At 36.3% G+C, this 22373-nt stretch overlaps 1 protein-coding gene across 22 annotated transcripts in view; it reads right to left on the bottom strand.

Moving 5' to 3' along the window:
• The window catches only part of DYM (dymeclin), a 400594-nt gene that overhangs the window by 109289 nt on the left and 268932 nt on the right, over positions 1-22373 (bottom strand). For all 22 annotated transcript variants that reach the window (XM_055299796.2, XM_055232593.2, XM_055232612.2 and 19 more), the window contains one exon: positions 6733-6835. In XM_055299796.2, coding sequence (XP_055155771.1) covers positions 6733-6835 — 103 coding nt within the window. The remainder of the gene's footprint in view (positions 1-6732; positions 6836-22373) is intronic.

Here is a 22373-nt window from a genome sequence, read left to right as displayed (position 1 = left end):
CCTACCTCTCCATCTAATATCACACTACTCCTCCTCCTGCAGGAAGCTCTTTCTGCACTAAAGAGCTCAGAGACAGATCCATCTTCTGAACTAACGCCTGTGGTCCCAGACTGTCTCTCCCACACATGGGCAGCATGGCGTAACTGTAATAGGTAACCTTATCAAGCACTTGCTTCGTGTCAAGGATCCTACCTCATTCATTTAATCTTCAAAAGAACCCCAGGTGTTCAATTCTCATTATTATCTGTCTTTTTGGTTCTGGCCATCATAGTACAGACAAGGTAACTGAGGCCCAGTGAGGCAAAACGACATACTTAAGGCCACACAGGTCACAAGCCACAGAACCAGTTCACAAAATATAATATTTGCCCATTTTAAAATTCCATTATCTTTTTATTATTGATCTCTTCACATATTATAGATACTAGCCCCTTATCAGATGGATTATTTGCAAATATCCTCTCCCATTCTGTAGATTGCCTTTTTGCTTTCTTAATTGCATCCTTTGAAACACAAAGTTTTAAATTTTGATGAAGTCTAATTTATCTATTTTTCTTTTGTCACTTGAGTTTTTGGCATCATCTAAGAAGTCTTTGCCTAACCCAAAGTCATGAAGGTTTAATCATATTTTTTTCTAAAAGTTGTATAATGTTAGCTCTGACATTTAGGTCTATGGTCCATTTTGAGTTAATTCTTGTGTATAGAATGAGTGAGGGGTGACAAACAATTATTGAACACCTATTATACACCAGACATTGTGCTGGATACAAACAACTCAGTGACAATGACACATGACCATTTTTCACTTTCATGCCCTTGTTGAAGAAGCATAACACCTGGAATGTTTTCCTGCCTGAATCTCTCCTTTGAAAAACATTACCCAGCTCAAATTTCAACTCCTTTCAATGAAGTCTGCCACAGTACCTCCCCTTCTTCCTAAAAGTTGTTCTCTCTCACTATCTCTCTGTTCTGACAACCCACAAGTTTGGTTCTGTAGCTTTTATAAAATTGGTTATATGTTGAATTGTATTTTAGTTGTGTATCTGTTTTAACTATCCTGTAAGTAGGTACTATGACTTCTTCATTTTTACCTCTTACACCATGGTAAAGTAATGTAAAACAAAAGTTTTAATAATATTCTGATTGCTGTTATCATCACTAGAATAAATGCATGAAAAGTTGACCCCCAAAAGCAATTGTCAAAAGTGACAACATGTGAAAGGAGCTGTTTTAAGGGTAACAAATTTCAGCTTTTCAAACTTCTTGGATATAGCAGCATAGCTAATGTAACTGTTCCCATGTTATATAAGTGTTAAATTACCTACCCCAGCCTTTAAATCTTCCAGAAAATTCTTTAAGGGCCATTTCCATCAAGAACTAATACCATTATTCTACTTTCTGTCTTCATGAGTTCAGTTGTATTAATTTTTAGCTCCCATAAATAAGTAAGAACGTGTGATGTTTGTCTGTGCCTGGCTTGTTTCACTTAACAAGAAGGATGGTTACCAGAGGCTGCGAAGGGTAGTTGGGGCAGGGAGGGGATGATTAAGGAGTAAAAAAATATAGTTGGATAGAATGAATAAGATCTAGTATTTGATAATAGCACAACAGGGTGATTACAGCTAACAATAATTTATTGTACATTTTGAAATAACTAAAAGAGCATAACTGGATTATCTGTAACAAAAGAAAGGATAAATGGTTACCTCATTCATCCTGACATTACTCATTGTACGTGGGTATCAAAATATCTCATGTACCCTGTAAATATATACATCTATTATGTACCCATAAAAATTTAAAAAAGAATACTCTAATACCACTATACACAAAGAATATGTGTGTATATCTTTGTATTACTTATGTACGTGTGTGTACAAAAGGGCATTTTAACACCAGCTCAGTAAAGGCACAAACGTTGTACAAAACAATTGACTGAAGATAGTTTTCAATATTATTTATCTATCAACTATTGAGTCAAATGAATTTGAGATCTAAGTTAAAGAGTAAACAAAACACAGAATCTTAATAATAGAACAACCTAAAAAGGATGGGGTGGAAAATAGAAACATCTCTGAATTTAAATTTTGTCATATGAAAATCAGATCAGAATATCCTATAATACATTTCTGAAGAAACTAAATGTCTGAAAGCAGATTTAAAAGTTTGCAAACAAGCTCTAAAAGATTATTAATAAAAGCTATGAAGTCAAAAGGTCAGCCAATGATATCTTCCAGAGTTAACAGTATCTTAGAATTCCATATAGAATGATAATAATAAGCGATCATGACTTGACGAAAATAAATTTCATATGGATGGCTTTTACTCTTTAGAAAGTTACAGTTTACAAACACCACATGTTCTCACTCATAGGTGGGAATTGAACAATGAGAACTCATGGACACAGGAAGGGGAACATCACGCTCTGGGGACTGTTGTGGGGTGGGGGGAGGGGGGAGGGACAGCATTAGGAGATACACCTAATGCTAAATGACGAGTTAATGGGTGCAGGAAATCAACATGGCACATGGATACATATGTAACAAACCTGCACATTGTGCACATGTACCCTAAAACCCTAAAGTATAATAAAAAAAAAAAATAAAAAAAAAAAAAAGAAAGTTACAGTTTAGAAGCAAGCTATCTGTAGGGCACGGTGGCTCATGCCTGTAATCCTAGCACCTTGGGAGGACAAGGCAGGACAATCACTTGAGGCCAGGAGTTCAAGACCAGCCTGGGCAACACAGTGAGACTCCATCTCTACAATTTTGGAGTTAGATGGTAGAGTCAGTCCTACAGAAAGATTCAAAGTTATTTGATGACCACAGGGCAATATAATTTGGTTCCTTATGGTTGCAACTAGAATAAAAGTTAAATTGTTAGGAACTAGGGAAACAAAGCTTATACGGTACAGTAACAATATTCCTCATTGGTTATAGTTTAAATATTCATATGGTTATAGTTTAAAAAGCATTCATAACTCATTTATTATCTTTGTTTCATTTTCTATATTCAGGTTCCATATTTGGTTATATATGACCAAACTTCTCTGAAAGTTCAGTTCATTTTTATTAAAAAAAAATCTGTTGAAAGATTCTCCTTTAACAATTCTCTCCCGTTCCCTTTAGTCACTGAATTAAATTTTATGTAATCCTGATCATACAAACACCAAAGCAAAGCCAAGTCAACGGAACTTTACTTGCTTTCTTAAACTCCCTTATTGCCCCTGTAGAGGCATTCTCTCCTCCCACAGGCTTGAGTACAATTTTTGTTTTATTTCCCCTTAAACAGCCAGGGCAGTTTCCTTATTATCTGGAACTCAGTTGAAGGTTTCAGGTTTCCCCAGAGATGTTCAGGCCAACACAGTTGCACTAAAGTACTAATACTAATTTTTTGGAACTTGGAATTTGCTTTTTATGTTGTTACTCAACTGATTTGTGAATTACACAGTATAATGAGGATAAACATTTTCTTAATAAACTTAGAAATCTCTAGGTAGACTGAAAGTACTCTATGTACTACAGTGAGAAGAAAAACATGTCCTTATTTTTAAGTACTTATTCAAACTCTACTAACATAGTTCATTCAGTCTTCGTGTAGAAAGTACACGTCATGAGACTCCGTCTCAAAAAAAAAAAAAGTACACATCTAGGAATCCACTGCTGCATTAAGACCTTCTCATTTTCCTTCTTCATCTTTTACCAACAAGTGGTTTAAAGCGTTAGTCCAGGACACAGAATTTTATGTGGTTACTGGTAAAGGTACTTAAGTAAAAATTCTGCGAAAGAAAAGGAAGGAACATATTCATTTTCCCAGTTAATGACTAATGTAAAAGAGAAAATGGTTTCAAATGTGTAAATCACTTATACAGCAGTGTTTTGAGCAATGGGAATGACCAATAAAACATTGAAGTATCATGAAAGAACATACAACGGTGCTTATTTTTAAGGTTACTGCTGTTTGTTTAATCACCTTTCAGGTCTATATCAGGAGTGATTCACAGTCATCTCTCCTACTGAATCAGTGCTAACCATTCTCTTCAATTCACTCTGAGAAAAGGCAGCAAAATTCAAGTTCATAAACCCATTTGAAAAATGTGATTTACAAAGTCTCATACACATAAATGTTAAGAAAAAAAAAAAAAGGATTGTCAATGACAAATTCCAAACGGAATTTTCCCACTATTTCTCGGAAGCAGATGCTTTAAGAAATTCATTTTTACTTAGTGAAAATTTTATACAAGAAGAAAATATTCAATCAGTGACTCTAAAATCTGTAAACTTCAGTAGCAGAATTCACAGGACTGTTACAAATTCAAATTGTCCTATCATGGCATAATTACCTCCATGATTGGCAAGTACCAGTAAATATGACCTATTTCCTCAAATATTAATTTTATAGATCTCTGATTAAGGAAGAATCCCACTAACGCAACATCAGAACTTCAGAACTATACATATTCAACACATTTTTGTGGAGTAAATGGCACAGAAATACTACATAAATCAAATAATAATTGCTTACAAATAACAAAACATTTGCAGATGACCCAAATTCAAGTTTTTGGTAAACACAATTCCCTATTGCCACCCTGGCCCTGATAGGGTTTCTAAACAGTTATTAGATATATTTTTCTTATCACAGGTATGGCAAGTATAGAATTAAGCGAGCTGTTATGCTAATTAAAAAATTAGAATATTCAACTTAACAGGAAAATCTTAAAAGATACATTTTGGAATTATAAACTTAATACCTTAAGGGGATGATAGATTGTGACATCACATACACACACACACACGAGAAAAAACTAGCACCAGTCAGGCTGTGGCTGCACACAGCTATCTTGGTTTATCATTGACTGATATCTGGACTGGGTACTGTTCCCACAGCCTCATATCAGGACAACCATTTAGAAATGAAACAAACCACAGGAAAGAAGCAAGGCAACTAACTCTGCAGCTGTCTGGTATGCATCATCACTGCAAACTCAGAATTAAAGAGTTCTCTAATAAAGTTTCTAAATACCAACCCACTATGTTGTTGTCTGGAGATTTAGAGCCGTCCTTATTAGAACTTGATGAACTTCTCCTGTGGTTAATGGCAAGATAATTTTTAGCATCTTCATCTAAGCCATATTCCAAAATATAAGAAATGTCACAGGTAGTCACGCTACTTTAAGAAAATTTATAACACATTCTCTTTCCTATTATTATATTATGCTCACCCCTGTGCTGTTTCTATTCTATTCCATCAGCATCCTCTAAGGTCAGGTGATGTCTTAGTGCATTTTCTGTCGGTTAGAACAGAATACCTGAAACTAGGTAATTTATAAAGAAAAAGGAATTTATACAGTTATGGAGGCTGGGAAGGCCATGGTCAAGGAGATGCAGCTGGTGAGAACCTTCCTGCTAGTGGGGACTCTCTGTGGCATCCCAAGATGATGCAGGGTATCACATGGTGCATTCTAACATGCTAGCTCAAGTCTCTCTTCCTCTTCTTATAAAGCTACCAGTTCCCCTCCTATGCTAACCTATTAATCCATTAACTCACTAATCTATTGATCCATGAATTCATTAATCCATTTATAAGGGATCCAATCACCTATTCAAGGTCCCACTTCTCAATACTGCCACGCTGGGGATTAAGTTTCAACATGAGTTTTGGATGGCACATTCAACCGTAGCAGTTGGTAATAAGCTCTTTGTCATTAAGGTGGATGGAACAAAGGTCACATGTTACTGCTGCTCTCTTCTGACCATGTCTGGTAAGACTGGAGTCACATACTGATGAGAGCAGAGCCAATTAGATTCTCTTTCTCAGGAATTAAGAATGAGGACTTTAAGACAGCTAAAAGCACTGCACTAACAAGGACATGCTTATAGGTTGGAGGGAAGAAGAGGAAGGGCTGGGGTTGCTGTTTTAGGTCCAAGTAAGCAAACAGATAAACCTGGATGGTAGAAAGCAGCAGCAGAATAAAGCAGAAGCAAAAGGAAGCAGAGACCAGAAACGAAATGACCCTAACAACAAGACCCATTGGCTTTTCAATTTTAGGTTCCAGATCTCTGGGAAATCCAGGTGTACTTGCTCCCCTTAAGTTCAATGAGGAATCTTTGCATACTTCCTATAAAATCACCCGTTTTTGTTTTTGTGTTATTAGCTTGAGTGGGTTTCTCAACTCAGATATAAAGATTCTTATTTATGTACAAATTATTGGTTTAGGGTTGATTTTCTTCCACCACATTGTTAACAATCATTTATAACTTGTTCCCTTGATTTGAGACATCACTCTTTTATTTGCATATTAGAGGTTTCTCAGGCAGCAAAGATTTTCAGCACAGTAAGATTTTGAGAAGAGAGGGGTAATGTTCTTATAAATTTTACAATGAAATAATTATTTATTATTTTTTTGAGATGCAGAGTCTTACTGTGTCACCCAGGCTACAGTGCAGGGGTATGATCTCAGCTCACTGCAACCTCTGCCTCCCGGATTCAAGTGATTCTCCTGCCTCGGCCTCCCAAGTAGCTGGGACTACAGGTGTGCACCACCACACCCAGCTAATTTTTGCATTTTTAGTAGAGACGGGGTTTCACCATGTTGGCCAGGCTGGTCTTGAACTCCTGACTAAGTGATCCATCTGCCTCGGCCTCCCAAAGTGCTGGGATTACAGGCATAAGCCCCTGCGCCCGGCCAAAAGGAAAATTTTTTATTGATGAAATAAGGTAACTACTTACATAATCTGGTAGAGGAACATCATTAGAACTCAGCGAACCTCTCAAGGACTGTGTGGCTTGTTCCAGAACTTTGTTGTGTTTTTTAGACAGCAAAGAAAATAAACTGGAAAAACAAACAAAAAAAAACCAATTATATTAAAGGAACTGTTTTCTATCTTCTATGGAAACATATAGTTCCACAGCATGTCAATTATTCTAAAATATACTTGTAAATGATTCTTTCTTCATGCCTGTGTTAACAGCAAGATTAGCAATACTATTTATGTAAGAAAAAAGGAGTGGGGAGGATGTTTAAATCATAAGAGTTCTAAAAAATTTTTTAATGACAGTTTAAAATTATGTTTCAAACACAGGAGCATTTTTCATAAGATTACTATAGGGAAAAGAATAGTGGAGAAAACTTGAGGTGTAGACTATGACTAACTCATAGTGCAATCTACTACAAGTCACTTGAGCTTGTGTATCTTCTCAGTGCGTTGGACAAGATTATTTCTCTACTGTCATACAGAGTCTATGGTTCTGTATTATAGCTTTAGTTCTCAAAAATAATGATTTGAAATGTTTTATAAGATTTCTGCTTCTGGCCATGATAGATTAACTGATACTGGACTAACTCTCCTGCTATCACTAACTGAAAACTAAAAAAAAAAAAAAAAAGACACAACTGTTTTCAGATGTTATACAACATGTGAAGTAAAGGATTATAATCCCTAACAAAAGGGAGATAAAGATGAGCCCCATAATGGTGAGCTTCTGTCTCGAGGAACATTGCAGACTATGGTCCAGGAAGGTGGGACCCAAAGAGTACACAGCAGTGTTGTGCTGAGCTAAGACAGAGAGAGGAATTTAACACTGCTGTGGCAACTGCATTTTTGCAAGGCAGAATACTAGAGAGGAGAGAATTTCCAGAAAGCAGGTCCAGAAATCCAAGTGTCTTCTTGAATGTTTATATAAATGTTAAGCTGTAATGTACAGAGCAAGACTCCACAAGGTATGGCAGTAAAAAACTACCCAGGAGCTGTAAATTAAACAGAGATTTTGGGGACCATAACAGACTGAGGGATACTGGAGCTCCAACCAGCCAGAAGATAAAAATCAATGAACATGAACATTCAGTTGAATTCTTAGAAAGGCCATGCTTTAGAAGTCAGGCTACTCTACTCTAGAGTGCAAATTACTTTATTCTAAGAGGCACCCTAATAGAGCAAGACAAACAGTCTTCAAAGAATACAGTTGATTTACATTAAATATAAATGCACTAAACACTCCAGTTAAATGTCAGAGATTTTCAGACTGGGTACAAAAGCGAGACCCAACCATGTGTGATTTAAAAGAGACACACACTTGTAAATTTAAAGATACAGATAAGTGTACAAAAAAGACATACTATAAAAACATTAATCATAAGGAAGTTGGAGTGGCCATATTAATTTCAGACAAAGTAGGCTTAAGAACAATATTATTATTACTAGAGATAAAGAGGGAGATTTTATAATGATGAAAGCCAGTTTACCATGAAAACATAACAATCCTAAATACTTATGTGCCTAATAAAAGAACTTCAGAGATATGTATTGTAATTATATGATCCCAATATTAAATTTATTGTATCTAATAAAGAAAGGATTCTTCTTTGGGATAGATGGCAGCTTAAAAATAAAGGCAATTCTGATTTCATGTACTTTCCATAAAAATCTGAAGTATGGCCCGTAGTATTTTTTTCATGCCAAAACCTCACTGTAGTATTTAGTAATCTCTTTACAAATAAAATATTTATTTAGATATCAATTTAGGAAAATCTGTAATTATTTCAGATGGTTTAAAAAGGGTATCCATTGAAGACAGGGCCACTAAGTAGTCTTTCTAGATTAAGTTTCAACTAATATCATCAAGGAAAAAAATTCCTTAACATTTATTGGTAATGTTAGATGTTGTACAAAACAAACATAACAGAAGCAATGAATATTATCTACGTTTATACTTAAAGTGGGAAGAAAAATAATTACATGAAATAATTACTGAATGAATAAGTATGAAATTTTATGATACTGGTTACATGTTGAGGATATATCTGAACAAACGATTTATTTGAAATGAAATACTCCAGTGAAGTTTCATGAAGGTCAGCTTAGGCCCTATACAATGTCTTGAAAAAGAAGAAAGAGTTATCTGTGCAAGAGAGAATAAAAGGCACTTCCAAATAGAAGGCAAAGCACAGAGGCAAAAGTAGGAGAGAGCAAGAAAATTGGAATGGAGGTACTATACAAGAAGTAGAAAACAGAATTCAGTACATAAGGGCACACACACTTTTTTCCAATCATTTTATTTTTCTGGGTATTCTCCATTTGAGGTTTAGTTTTGCTTTATCTTTCCTTTTTAAGGTTAACAGTAAACACCATACTTTCCACTCACCATTATTCCCATGACCCACTGATAACTAATATTAAGTTTATTGTGTATGATTCCAGAAATGTTATGTGCATTAATATATGTAAACAAATGCATACTGTATACATATATATCCATCTTTTTTATTCCATGAAATATATACCATGCTGTACCTTGCACTTTGTCCATCTAACAATATATTCCTTAATTCATTCAACAAACACATGAGTGTTTACTGTTACTTGATATCAAAGGATATGGATATACCGTAATTTATTTAGTCCATTATTACTCACTGCAATTGTTTCCAAATTTTTATATTATAAACAGCATTGAAATGAACACCCTTATAAATAAGTTTTAGCATGCCTGAGTGAGACTATCTTTAGGATAAATTGCCTGAAGCAAAACTGCTGAGGAAGAGTAACTGAACATAATACTGAACTGCATTAGGGGGTCCATATTTTCAAGTATGTAAATTATTTTGCAGGAGATGCAAAAAAAAGAAAGGTAAAAAAATTGGGATTGTTTACAAGACATGTTTACATGGAAATGCATACAGAAGGAAATCAGTAATATACTTCTAATTGGTTGCAGTATATTTTCTGGAATAAATGGAATTTCAGAAGTTTTTTGAGACTAAAAGAACTTTGGGTAGTCAATTCTTGCACAAGGTGTGGCAAGACTGAAAAACATAAACTGGCTACCCAAACAAAAAAAGAAAAGCAATAAATACGCCTGAAAGAAGTGAGCTTCTTGGTGTTAGGAAGAAGACATGGAACAAGTGAAGCACAGCAGCATACTCTGCTGAGTTGAAGAAAAAATAAGAACTCAGGAGGTGCTTCTTGAGTTCAGCAAACCTGGGATGTTCATTCTCACATTCCGTGTGTGTGTGTGTGTGTGTGTGTGTGTGCGCACGTGTGTCCCCTATTAGTGCACTATCAGAGAACAATAGAGGTGATCTATAGTAACTTTCATCATCAATTTAAGAAAATTATTAAACAGTCCTAGGGACCAGAGCAAGAAACACTTGAAACTGTTTCTTTTGGAGAAGAAAGGCTAGTTTGTTTGTTTATTGATTTTAAAAGAGAGTATGAACACTCTGTTTTGCCTGCTAGTAGGACACCAAACAAGGAAGTGAGGTTCAATTCAAACATGAGATATTTTGGTTGAGCATAATAGAAAATTTTACTACTAAGGACATAAATGTTGAAATGGTATACCCCAAGAAGTTGTGGATACTGCTTCTAGCTATCTTTAAGAAATTCTCTGTAAGAATAGATCATTTGAGGTCACATTCAGCTCTCCATCAAAGAGAAACAGAGAATTCACACTTACTTGGTTACTATCATACAATTTAACAGGCATTTTACTAAAATCTTATAGCAAGTGCTTTCAAAGTTTTATTTAAACATTCTAATTTTGGCTTTTATTTAACATTTTTAAGGCAAAATGTATACGAGACATGACTTGCAAACTGCTGAGTGAAAAGAGTAACTTTTGCTTAAAGCTTTGCATTCAACTTATCCCCTAGTTTAATGCTAATCAGAATAAGTAATAAAGATATATGATGTTTGTATGTAAATGGATAAATTTGATTTTAAAAATCAGTCTTAAAAATAAAAATGATCTTTAAGTTAGCTTAATATTCACTTCGCTGGGATCTATTTGCTAGAATACTTTTTTAAAATTTGAAAAAGACTAGTTTTTTCTTTTTGCATAAGAATGTTCATTACAAATTTAAAAAATGAAAACAGCCAAAACACTAACCAAGAACAGAATGGGTAAATAAACTGTAGGATATTTATACAAGGAAATATTATACAGCAATTTAAAATTATCTAATGCTACATGTATGAATATGAATAAATCTCAAAAACAATGTTGAGTAAAAAATAGGCAGGAATCCTTAGAAAATATGAACAAGCTGATTTTATGTTTTTAATGTGGAAAACAATATTATGTACCATTTACAGATAAAATATATTAATAACATCAAATATATATGGAAATGATAAATCCTACATTTAGGATAGCCACTGTTCTCTGAGGAAGGAGGAAAAAGGGAGTCCAGCTCTCACATGAGTATTCGCTCTCTCTCTCTCTCTCTCTATATATATATATATGTATATTTGGACACATATACAGTAGACATAAAATGTTCTTTTGGTAACACTGGATACATAAATGAGACAGTGGTATATTGCTTTAGTTTTTGTATATGCAGGAAGTATTATATAACATTTTAAAAATCTGATAAAAAGAACATGCTATCCTAAAGAAAACAGAGCCCCTGCCAACGACAGCATTTCACAAAAGAAAGCAGCATGTAAACAGAATAAGTGTGGTCAGTCCAAACAGGAACACGCTGAGAAAATCACAAGCTGGTGGAAATGGCTGTAGTGTAGGGTGCACAGATGGTGGCAGGAGATGACACCAGAATGAAGACAGTTTGAAGCCAGACTGTGAAGGGCCGCTTTATGGCACATCAAAAGCCCTGGACTTTTACTCTATTCGGAGTGAGAAGCTAATGGAACATCAGTCTTACAAAAATAATGAAAGAGACATGGCTTCCCGCCCCCAAGGAACTCAGGTCTACTGGGATGAGAAAAAAAAAAAAAATCTACAATACTGAAATCAGAGAATGCCATGGGTCTGAAGACAGCGCTGTGGGAGAACAGGGGGAAGATTAGGTGCATTCCACAGAGGAAATCTATCTTGACTGTGGCCTTGAAGGTTAGAGGACTTGCTATTTGGAAAAGCAAAGGAGGAGGAAGAGTAATTCAGAAGGGGGAAAGTGTTTAGAAAAGCACTGGGAGATTTCAAGGAAATATCCACAGCTTATAAGGCAAGAATAGAGAAAACTCACAGGGGTGAGAAGTGGCAAGAAATGAAGCCGGTAAGACAAGAGGGGCCAAATAAAAAGGCCACATGGACCATGCTAAGAGGTCTGCATTTCATCTTGCTCAGCCATTGAGACAGATAGTGAGTCAAATATTTACCCAGGGCCTATTATGTGCCAGGCAATGTGAAAGCAAAAGCAACACAGTTTCTGTCCCGCCTCCCCAGAGGGCACAGTCAGGTGAGAAAGGACATGCCTAAATAGACTGGAGGTGAACATGGAATGTTAGGGGAACACAGGTGAGGACTGCCCAACTGCACCTGAAGGGAGAAACAGGAAATCACTTTGGGAGATGATGCCTGCACTGCATCTTAAGAAACAATTAGGAGTCAGCTGAGCAAATCAGGCAAAATGGGCAGAGAAATACCAGTCCTGTGGGTGGGGGAAACAGCTCTGCATGTGCATCAAGTGTTGAGTACACAGCAGAGCACAGCAATGAGGCTGGGTAGCAGTGAGGATGGCTTATCAACTGTCTCTTAGGTCTCTCTCAGACCTTGGACTTTATCCTGAAAGCCAGAGGTGTTCTATGAAAGCAGGACTACAATATGATAACCAAGGCAAAGCTGCTGTGTTTGGTATTGAGGTATGAGGTGGGAGGCAGGGCTCAGCAGTAAGGATGGCAGATTACTCCTTGTGCATCTATGTCCTGAGCCTCCTTCCTATGCCCTGCCACCTATGGTGGCCACAGATTCCCTACCATGGAACTTCAGGGCTCCTAGAACCGAAGGTTGAAAACCACTGACCTGAGCAATGTGGGCCAAGTGTATAAAATTCTATTTGTTTTAGAAAGACTCCTCTGCTCCTGGAGAAAAGGATGGACAGGAGATGACAAGTGAACAAGAGTAGAAACAGAATCTTTAAGAAACGTCCATATTATCCAAATAAAGAGATGAGGAGGTCTTAAAGCAAATGGGAGCTATGTGGAAGGCAGAGACAGCATGCAGAGGGAAAGAAGGGAATCAGGGCTGAGTGAGGTCTCTAACTTGGGAAACACAGTGGCTAGCTGATAAGGTGACTGACATGCTAGGAAAACAAATAAGTTGAAAGGGAGGGAGAGTGCTCAGGAAGAAAAAGAAATTAATAACAGTAACAGCAGTTATGAGTTACATATCAGGTGCTGTCCATCTAACAACCATGTGAGGTAGGTCCTACCATTATCCATTCTTCCTCCTCCTTTTGTAAATAAATGATGGAATTGAACCAGAGAGAGTAATTTGCCCAGGCACACAGCTAAGTGGTGGAGTCAGGAGTCAATGCGAGCATTGCTGGCTCTAGATTCTGGGCTCTTAACAAATCTTCTAGGAAACCTACAGGTGCTCAGGAACAACAGGTGGAAATGGTCAGAAAGAAGCAGATGGGCAGTTTAGAAATACTAATTTGGTGCTCAGAAGAGAGGGGAGGAGAAATTTTAGGTTATTTGCATCAGCTGCAATCACAAAAGTGGAGGTGATCACCCAAGGATATTGTGTAATGTGAGAAAGAACTGTAGGAGGTCGGGCGTGGTGGCTCACACCTGTAATCCCAGCGCTTTGGGAGGCCGAGGCGGGTGGATCACAAAGTCAGGAATTTGAGACTAGCCTGACCAACATGGTGAAACTCCATCTCTACTAAAAATACAAAAACTAGCTGGGTGCGGTGGCACGTGCCTGTAATCCCAGCTACTCAGGAGGCTGAGGCAGGAGAATCGCTTGAACCCGGGAGGCAGAGGTTGCAGTGAGCTGAGATTCTCAAGTGCTGCACTCTAGCCTGGGCAACAAAGCGAGACTATGTCTCAAAAAGAAAAAAAAAAAAAGCAACTGTGGGAAACACCAAGACTGAAAGGGTGAACAGAGGCCAGAAAGGGTCACTTAAACAAGAAGTAGGAGAAGAACTGGGAAAGAAAGATGTTCTGGAAGCCAAGAGAACAATTTTAAGGAGGAAATAATCGTCACTGTTAAAAGCTGTCAAATAGTAAAGTAGGATTTACCAAAAAAACAAAACAAAACAAAAACAAAACCCAACAACAAAAAAACACAAAAAACGAAGTCACTGGATTTGGCACAAGAAAACAAATCAGTGGCGACTTGATCCACTGTCAGAGGGGAGGAGGAGGCGGAAGCTGGACTGCAGCGTTTGAGAAATAAGTAGGATGTAAGGAAGTACAGAAAATAGGTGTAGATTTTTAAGAAGTTGAACACTGCTGGGGAGCAGAGTGCTACAGTAATGCTCCGAAGGGAAAGGGGACGCATCACAGAAAGGTCACTTACTGGGAGGGGGTGTGGAGGTTCTGTCTTTGAAAGTTTCAGACATTTCCTACGAGAGCCCTACCAATCTTCACAACTCTCAGCCAACCTCTCTCTCCATGCCTCAGTCCTTCCTCTAACACACTAGTAACAGCAGTCATGGGGGAAAAGAGAAGTAATTGAACTCCACAAAAGACCTGGGAGCAGATGATTTATAGATAAAGAAACCTAGGTGTAGAGTTAGGTACTTGACCCGTGATCAAATTGACACTGTGTAGTGAATACAAAAGTTCTTTATAAATCCTAAAGAGCTACTAAAATGTAAAAACAAAAAAAACAAAAAAAACAAAAAAACTATTAAAATTATTAGAGGTGGAGTGGGAGCTAGAAACCAAATCTCACACCAAGTGTCATGCTCTCATCTGTAGACACTGATTCCCTCTACGTGTAGACACCCCTCCTTCCTCCTCTTCTACAAGTCCTTACAGCCCCCATACCACCGATTCCACACCCTCTGGGAAAGATTTCTCAAACCTGTGCTCTCCCTGCTTCTGAACCACTGGTGATCCTTAATGACAGCCCTATGCTACTGGTTACCTTAGTTTTAATCAGCTTTACTGAGAAATAATCTTCTTTTTTTTTTTTTTTATTATACTTTAGGGTTTTAGGGTACATGTGCACAATGTGCAGGTTTGTTACATATGTATCCATGTGCCATGTTGATTTCCTGCACCCATTAACTCGTCATTTAGCATTAGGTGTATCTCCTAATGCTGTCCCTCCCCCCTCCCCCCACCCCACAACAGTCCCCAGAGCGTGATGTTCCCCTTCCTGTGTCCATGAGTTCTCATTGTTCAATTCCCACCTATGAGTGAGAACATGCGGTGTTTGGTTTTTTGTCCTTGCGATAGTTTACTGAGAATGATGTTTTCCAGTTTCATCCATGTCCCTACAAAGGACACGAACTCATCATTTTTTATGGCTGCATAGTATTCCATGGTGTATATGTGCCACATTTTCTTAATCCAGTCTATCGTTGTTGGACATTTGGGTTGGTTCCAACTCTTTGCTATTGTGAATAGTGCCGCAATAAACATACGTGTGCATGTGTCTTTATAGCAGCATGATTTATAGTCCTTTGGGTATATACCCAGTAATGGGATGGCTGGGTCAAATGGTATTTCTAGTTCTAGATCCCTGAGGAATCGCCAGACTGACTTCCACAATGGTTGAACTAGTTTACAGTCCCACCAACAGTGTAAAAGTGTTCCTATTTCTCCACATCCTCTCCAGCACCTGTTGTTTCCTGATTTTTTAATGATGGCCATTCTAACTGGCGTGAGATGGTATCTCACTGTGGTTTTGATTTGCATTTCTCTGATGGCCAGTGATGAGGAGCATTTCTTCATGTGTTTTTTGGTGCATAAATGTCTTCTTTTGAGAAGTGTCTGTTCATGTCCTCTGCCCACTTTTTGATGGGGTTGTTTGTTTTTTTCTTGTAAATTTGTTTGAGTTCATTGTAGATTCTGGATATTAGCCCTTTGTCAGATGAGTAGGTTGCAAAAATTTTCTCCCATTGTGTAGGTTGCCTGTTCACTCTGATGATAGTTTCTTTTGCTGTGCAGAAGCTCTTTAGTTTAATGAGATCCCATTTGTCGATTTTGGCTTTTGTTGCCATTGCTTTTGGTGTTTTAGACATGAAGTCCTTGCCCACGCCTATGTCCTGAATGGTATTGCCTAGGTTTTCTTGTAGGATTTTAATGGTTTTAGGTCTAACATATAAGTCTTTAATCCATCTTGAATTAATTTTTGTATAAGGTGTAAGGAAGGGATCCAGTTGCAGCTTTCTACATATGGCTAGCCAGTTTTCCCAGCACCATTTATTAAATAGGGAATCCTTTCCCCATTTCTTGTTTTTGTCAGGTAAATGTAATCCAGCATATAAACAGAACCAAAGACAAAAACCACATGATTATCTCAATAGATGCAGAAAAGGCCTTTGACAAAATTCAACAACCCTTCATGCTAAAAACTCTCAATAAATTAGGTATTGATGGGACGTATCTCAAAATAATAAGAGCTATCTACAACAAACCCACAGCCAATATCATACTGAATGGGCAAAAACTGGAAGCATTCCCTCTGAAAACTGGCACAAGACAGGGATGCCCTCTCTCACCGCTCCTATTCAACATAGTGCTGGAAGTTCTGGCCAGAGCAATCAGGCAGGAGAAGGAAATAAAGGGTATTCAATTAGGAAAAGAGGAAGTCAAATTGTCCCTGTTTGCAGATGACATGATTGTATATCTAGAAAACCCCATTGTCTCAGCCCAAAATCTCCTTAAGCTGATTAGCAACCTCATCAAAGTCTCAGGATACAAAATTAATGTACAAAAATCACAAGCATTCTTGTACACCAATAACAGACAAACAGAGAGCCAAATCATGAGTGAACTCCCATTCACAATTGCTTCAAAGAGAATAAAATACCTAGGAATCCAACTTACAAGGGATGTGAAGGACCTCTTCAAGGAGAACTACAAACCACTGCTCAATGAAATAAAAGAGGATACAAACAAATGGAAGAACATTCCATGCTCATGGGTGGGAAGAATCAATATCGTGAAAATGGCCATACTGCCCAAGGTAATTTATAGATTCAATGCCATCCCCATCAAGCTACCAATGACTTTCTTCACAGAATTGGAAAAAACTACTTTAAAGTTCATATGGAACCAAAAAAGAGCCCGCATCGCCAAGTCAATCCTAAGCCAAAAGAACAAAGCTGGAGGCATCACGCTACCTGACTTTAAACTATACTACAAGGCTACAGTAACCAAAACAGCATGGTACTGGTACCACAACAGAGACATAGATCAATGGAACAGAACAGAGCCCTCAGAAATGATGCCGCATAGCTACAACTATCTGATCTTTGAGAAATAATCTTTATATAATAAAACTCACAAATTTTAAGTAGACAGTGCAATGAAAAATGTTTTTGAAAAATGTAAACATTCATGTAATCCATCATTACAGTCATAATACAGAACATTTCCATTACCCCAAAAAGTTCCCTCGGGCTCTTTTACACTCAATCTCCTGCTCCAATACCTTTCCCCTCACCCTTCCAGGCAACCACTGATCTGCTTCCTGTCACTGTAGTTTTGCCTTTTCTAAAATTTCCTGCAAATAGAATTATACCTTAGGTACTCTTTTGTGTCTGCCATCTATCACTCAGCATAATGCTTTTCAAATGCATCCATGCTGTTTTGTATATCAGTAATTCATTCCTTTTTATTGCTGAGTAGTTTTCCATTGCACAGACGTGCCTCGATTTCTTTATTTATCAGTGTTGGTCTATTATGAAGAAGGCTGCTGTAAACAGTTGTACAGGTTTTTGTGTGAACATATGTTTTCATTTCTCTTGAAAAAATACCTATGAGTAGGATTGCTGGATTGTATGTTATTTGTTTCACTCTATAAGAAACTGCTAAACCGTTGCACATTCTTGCTAACACTTGGCATTTCAGTCTTTTTAACTTTAGCCATTTTAGTGGGTGTGAAGTAATTTTCTCTGTGGTTTTAATTTGCAGTTTCCAAAGTAGTTTTCTAGTGCTCATATGTTGTCTTTGGCGAAGTGTCTATTCAAATCTTTGCCCATTTAAAACAATGGGTTGTTTTTCTTCTTCTTGAGTTGTAAGAGTTCTTTATATATTCTGGATAGGAGTTCTTTATCAGGTATAAGTTTTGTAAATATTTTCTCCCAGTCTATGGCCTGTGGGTGGTGGTAGTGGGGCAGTTTGTCTTTTTCATTTTCTTCAAAAAACAGTGTCTTTTGAAGAGCAAAAATTTTAAATTTGATGAAATTCATCAGTTCATCACATTTTTAAAAAATGGTTTGTTTTTTATGTCCTAAGAAATCTTTGCCTAATCCAAGATCCCAAAGATTTTCTATGATTTCTTCTATAGTTTTATAGTTAAGTTTTAAGTTTTATAGTTTTAGTTCTTATATTTATGCCTATGATCCATTTTGTGTTAATACGTGTATATGGCATGAAGAGTCACAATTTATTTAATTGGTTTGGGTGGTTTTTTTAAATTTGTGCATAAAGCTATTTAATTGTTCCAGTACCATTTGTTGAAAAGATTATCCTTTCCCCCTTAAATTACCTTGGCACCCTTGTTGAAATTTCACTGAGCATATATGCACTGATCTATTTCTTGATTCTATTCAATTCCATTGGTCCATAAATCTGTCATACACTATTATCCCACTGTCTTGATTACACCAGCTTTATAGTAAATCTTGAAATCAGGTAGTGTGAGTCTTCCAACTTAGGCTTTGTCAAAATTGCTTTTGGCTATTCTAGGTCCTTTGTATAATATTGAATCAACTTGTCATTTTCTACCAAATCACCTGGTAAGGTTTTGATTAGGATTGTGTTCAATGTAGAGATCAATTTCAGGATCTTAACAAAACTAGGTCTCTAATCCATGAGGATAAAATCACCCTGTTTATTTAGGTCTTCCTTAATTTCTTTCAGCAATGTTTTATAGTTTTCAGTGTACAAGGTCTTGAATGTATTTTGTCTATTCTTATTTCATATTTTTGATGCTGCCGTAAATGGCATTATTTTTCAATTACTGATTGTTCATAGCAAGAATGTAGAAATAACTTTGCTATATACTGACAATAACAAATTTAACAGTAAATTCAACAATAAAATTGTTATATACTGACCTTTTTGTGTCCTATGATCCTGTTAAACTCATTTAGCAATTCTAGTAGGTTTCTTGTAGATTCATTAGGACTTTTAAAACACATATTCATGTCTTGTGCAAATAGCTAAATAGTTAATAGAATTTAAAAGATAGTTCTAAATCTTCTTTTCCAATCTGGATATTAAAAATTTCTGTTTCTTGACTTATGGCACTGGCTAGGACCTATAGTACAATACTGAATAAAGGTCAGAGTACATATTCTTGCTATTTTCCTGATCTTAGGGGAGAAGTATCATTTTTCACTAAGTATGATTTTAGCTGTAAGGTTTTCATCAATGCTCTTTGTCAGGTTGAAGAAATTCCCTCTATTCCTTGTTACGTGAAAGCTGGTTTCATTTCTTTTCATAAATGGCCATTGAATTTTGTCAAATGCTTTTTCTGTACCTACTGAGATGATCATATAGTTTTCTTTTTAAGTCTAATAAAGTAGTGGATTATACTGATAGATTATGGCATGTTAAACCAGATTTACATTGCTAAGATGGGTCCCAATGGTATCTTTTTGTATGATGATGATGTAGATAATTAGAATGATGGCAGCTAGCACTTACTGAGAATGTGCTCTATGCCACACATCTCTCTAACCTTTTATATTTGTTAACTAAATATACAACTCCTTAATGAAGACAGTATTACTATTAACATCACATTATAAGTGATGACATACAGAAGTAAATTAACTTGCCAAGGACTATACTATTCATAAATGGAAGAGCTAGAATTCACAGCCTGGTAATCCGAGTCTAGACCATGGACTCATTACACCACTTCATTATCTCTTATATGGAGATTTATTAATTAAGATGGCTATTTCTTTTCCAGTCCAATATGATTCATTCTCACTCCCTACTTTCAGGAACAGAAACTACTTTCCTGAAAAAAGTGAGATTATGACACAGGCTCATTCCCTGAGTCACAAAGATTGGTCAATGAATATAAGCTCTAGTTGAGCCAGCTGGAAATATTCCCTAGGATTTTACTAACTAGAAAGGGTGAGAAAGCTGCTTTTTCTCTCTCGTTAGAAGATTGTAAAGACGTAATCCTGGAGTTGGCTATGGTCACGCTTAGCTTCACAGAGAAAACCCATGTGCAAGAAGAGAGAATGAAGTGAACTTAAGCTGAGACAGAGAGAGAGCGAGAACTGAGGTAAAAGGCTGAAGGAGAAAGGGACAGATAACGATGGTTCTAACAAATATGGAAAACATGTGAGGATTAATACACCATAACAAAAAAAAATCATTAAAGCCGACGAAGACAGAACAAATTCATGTTATGAAACTTGTCTCTTTTTACTTGCAGATTATAATAGAAATAGTAACTTCCCAAGCTTTTTTTCTCTATCAAATTATGTCATCTTAATTATTTGTTTGCTTTAATATGCGGCTTTATAGTTGCTCTTAAACTGCTACACACAAGTGTAATGCATATTTGTACTGTAAACATGTATTTTTCCAAATGCCAAGTTCATTTAAGGCCTTGATTATAGATCCTTGAACAGTGTTCTGCACACAACATGGTCTAAAATATGCTTACTACCAATTGATGATTTATCTTCTTTTCTATCGTTCTTACTCCAATAAAAGAAACTGCAATGACGTTGGTATTCTTGCCTTACAAAATCAGAAACAAGCAGTCTTAGCTGATTTTAGTTTAAAAATCTTATCTTTAAGGACCAAAAGTTAAAATGAAGGAAAGACTAATTATATAACAATCTTTGCTAAGAACACTGATATTTATACAAAGCAGCAAGGTTAGGGCAGGGTAAACTGCCCATTCATTCACATTTAATTGCCTTAATAACCATAAACATTATTTTAGGTTTATAATAACTAGCTTAAAATTCATTTCCATCCAGGACAAGAGCTAAAATGGTGTTGATTTTATGGCATAAAAGGTGGAGAACAAAATAACAAAACTCAGCACCACTAGCTTGGTGACTGTCAAGTAATGCTTGTTAAAATGCAAATGTCTTGTGACTAGCAGTACACAGCATAACGCATGGACAACAGATGTGTCCATCAGTACACTAAGCACCACACATGTTCTAGTAGAACCTACTGCTCCATATTTCAACACTATAAAGAAAACACAGTAACTCATCTTCTTCAAAAACTCTATATATAGTAAAAGCAAAAGACAAAGAAATATATGTGTGATATTTAGTGAAAGAGGTTCCCACCAAAAGGGCACACCCTGCATTATAACTGGAGAAGCCAATCCTAGAATCCTAAAAACACATAACGTATCTTAGCAAGAACTCAAAATTATAGTACAACATTCAGTATGATCTTCATGGTATGACTGCATAATCGAAAATTATATGTAAACCCAATAATAACTAGTCATACAACATGGCAAAGTATTGGACTAAACAATGTTTCTTAAAAAAAATGCTGAAACTCAGGAATTGAATTTCCCCTAGCTAAGGTAACTGAAGTCAAAATATGGAAGACATAGAAAGAAAACTGAAAGATGGCTAACAACTTAAAAAATGATGTTACAAAAATTATTACTGATAAAATATGTTGAAAATAATGGATAAAATACACAATCTGTCAATATACACTCTGGTAACTATACTACCAAATTTATAAGAGACTGAAATAAGGGAATCTAACATTAGCTTAAAGACAATTATTTTCATTTTCCACAAAAACATTCATGCAAATTTCATTTGTGTTTTTAACATAAGCATATTTTTTTCAATTTTTTTTTTTTTTTTTTAAAGAAACAGGGTCTCATTCTGTTGACCAGGCTAGAGTACAGTGGTGCGATCATAGCTCATGATAGCCTCAAGCTTCTGGACCCAAGTGATTCTCCAGCTTCAGCCTCCTGAATAGCTGGGACAACAGGCACGTGTCACCAAGCCCGGCTATTTTTTTTTTTTTTTTTTTTGCAGAGATGAGGTCTTGCCTTGTTGCCTGCACTGGTCTCGAACTCCCGGCCTCAAATGATCCTCCCACTTCAGCCTCCCAAAGTACTGGGATTATAGGTGTGAGCCACTGTGCTTGGCTTCTTTCCAATTTTGACTAGATTTGGTCAGAAATGTTATTTAGCAAAAATTACAAAATTAAAAATTGGTAATTTATCTCAAAAGCACTTTACTCCTTTTATACATATTTCATGGATACATTTTAAAAATGTATATCCTTTATAAACTAAACTACAATGAAAGACAAATTTTTTATAATTAGTATGCAATTCTAAAGATATCAATCTTGTTAGAAGTTTTATGGTATTTTCTCTTCTCTATTAGAAAATTATATTCTGTAAAGAAAGAGATTTTCTGACTTGAAAGAAGTTTGGTTGTCTTTTTCAGTGACCCTTTCTTAGTCTCTTGAGAA

The sequence above is a fragment of the Symphalangus syndactylus genome, chromosome 1, assembly GCF_028878055.3.
Source record: "Symphalangus syndactylus isolate Jambi chromosome 1, NHGRI_mSymSyn1-v2.1_pri, whole genome shotgun sequence".
In the NCBI taxonomy this organism is placed as follows: domain Eukaryota; kingdom Metazoa; phylum Chordata; class Mammalia; order Primates; family Hylobatidae; genus Symphalangus; species Symphalangus syndactylus.
This window is presented reverse-complemented; position numbering and strand designations above follow the sequence as displayed.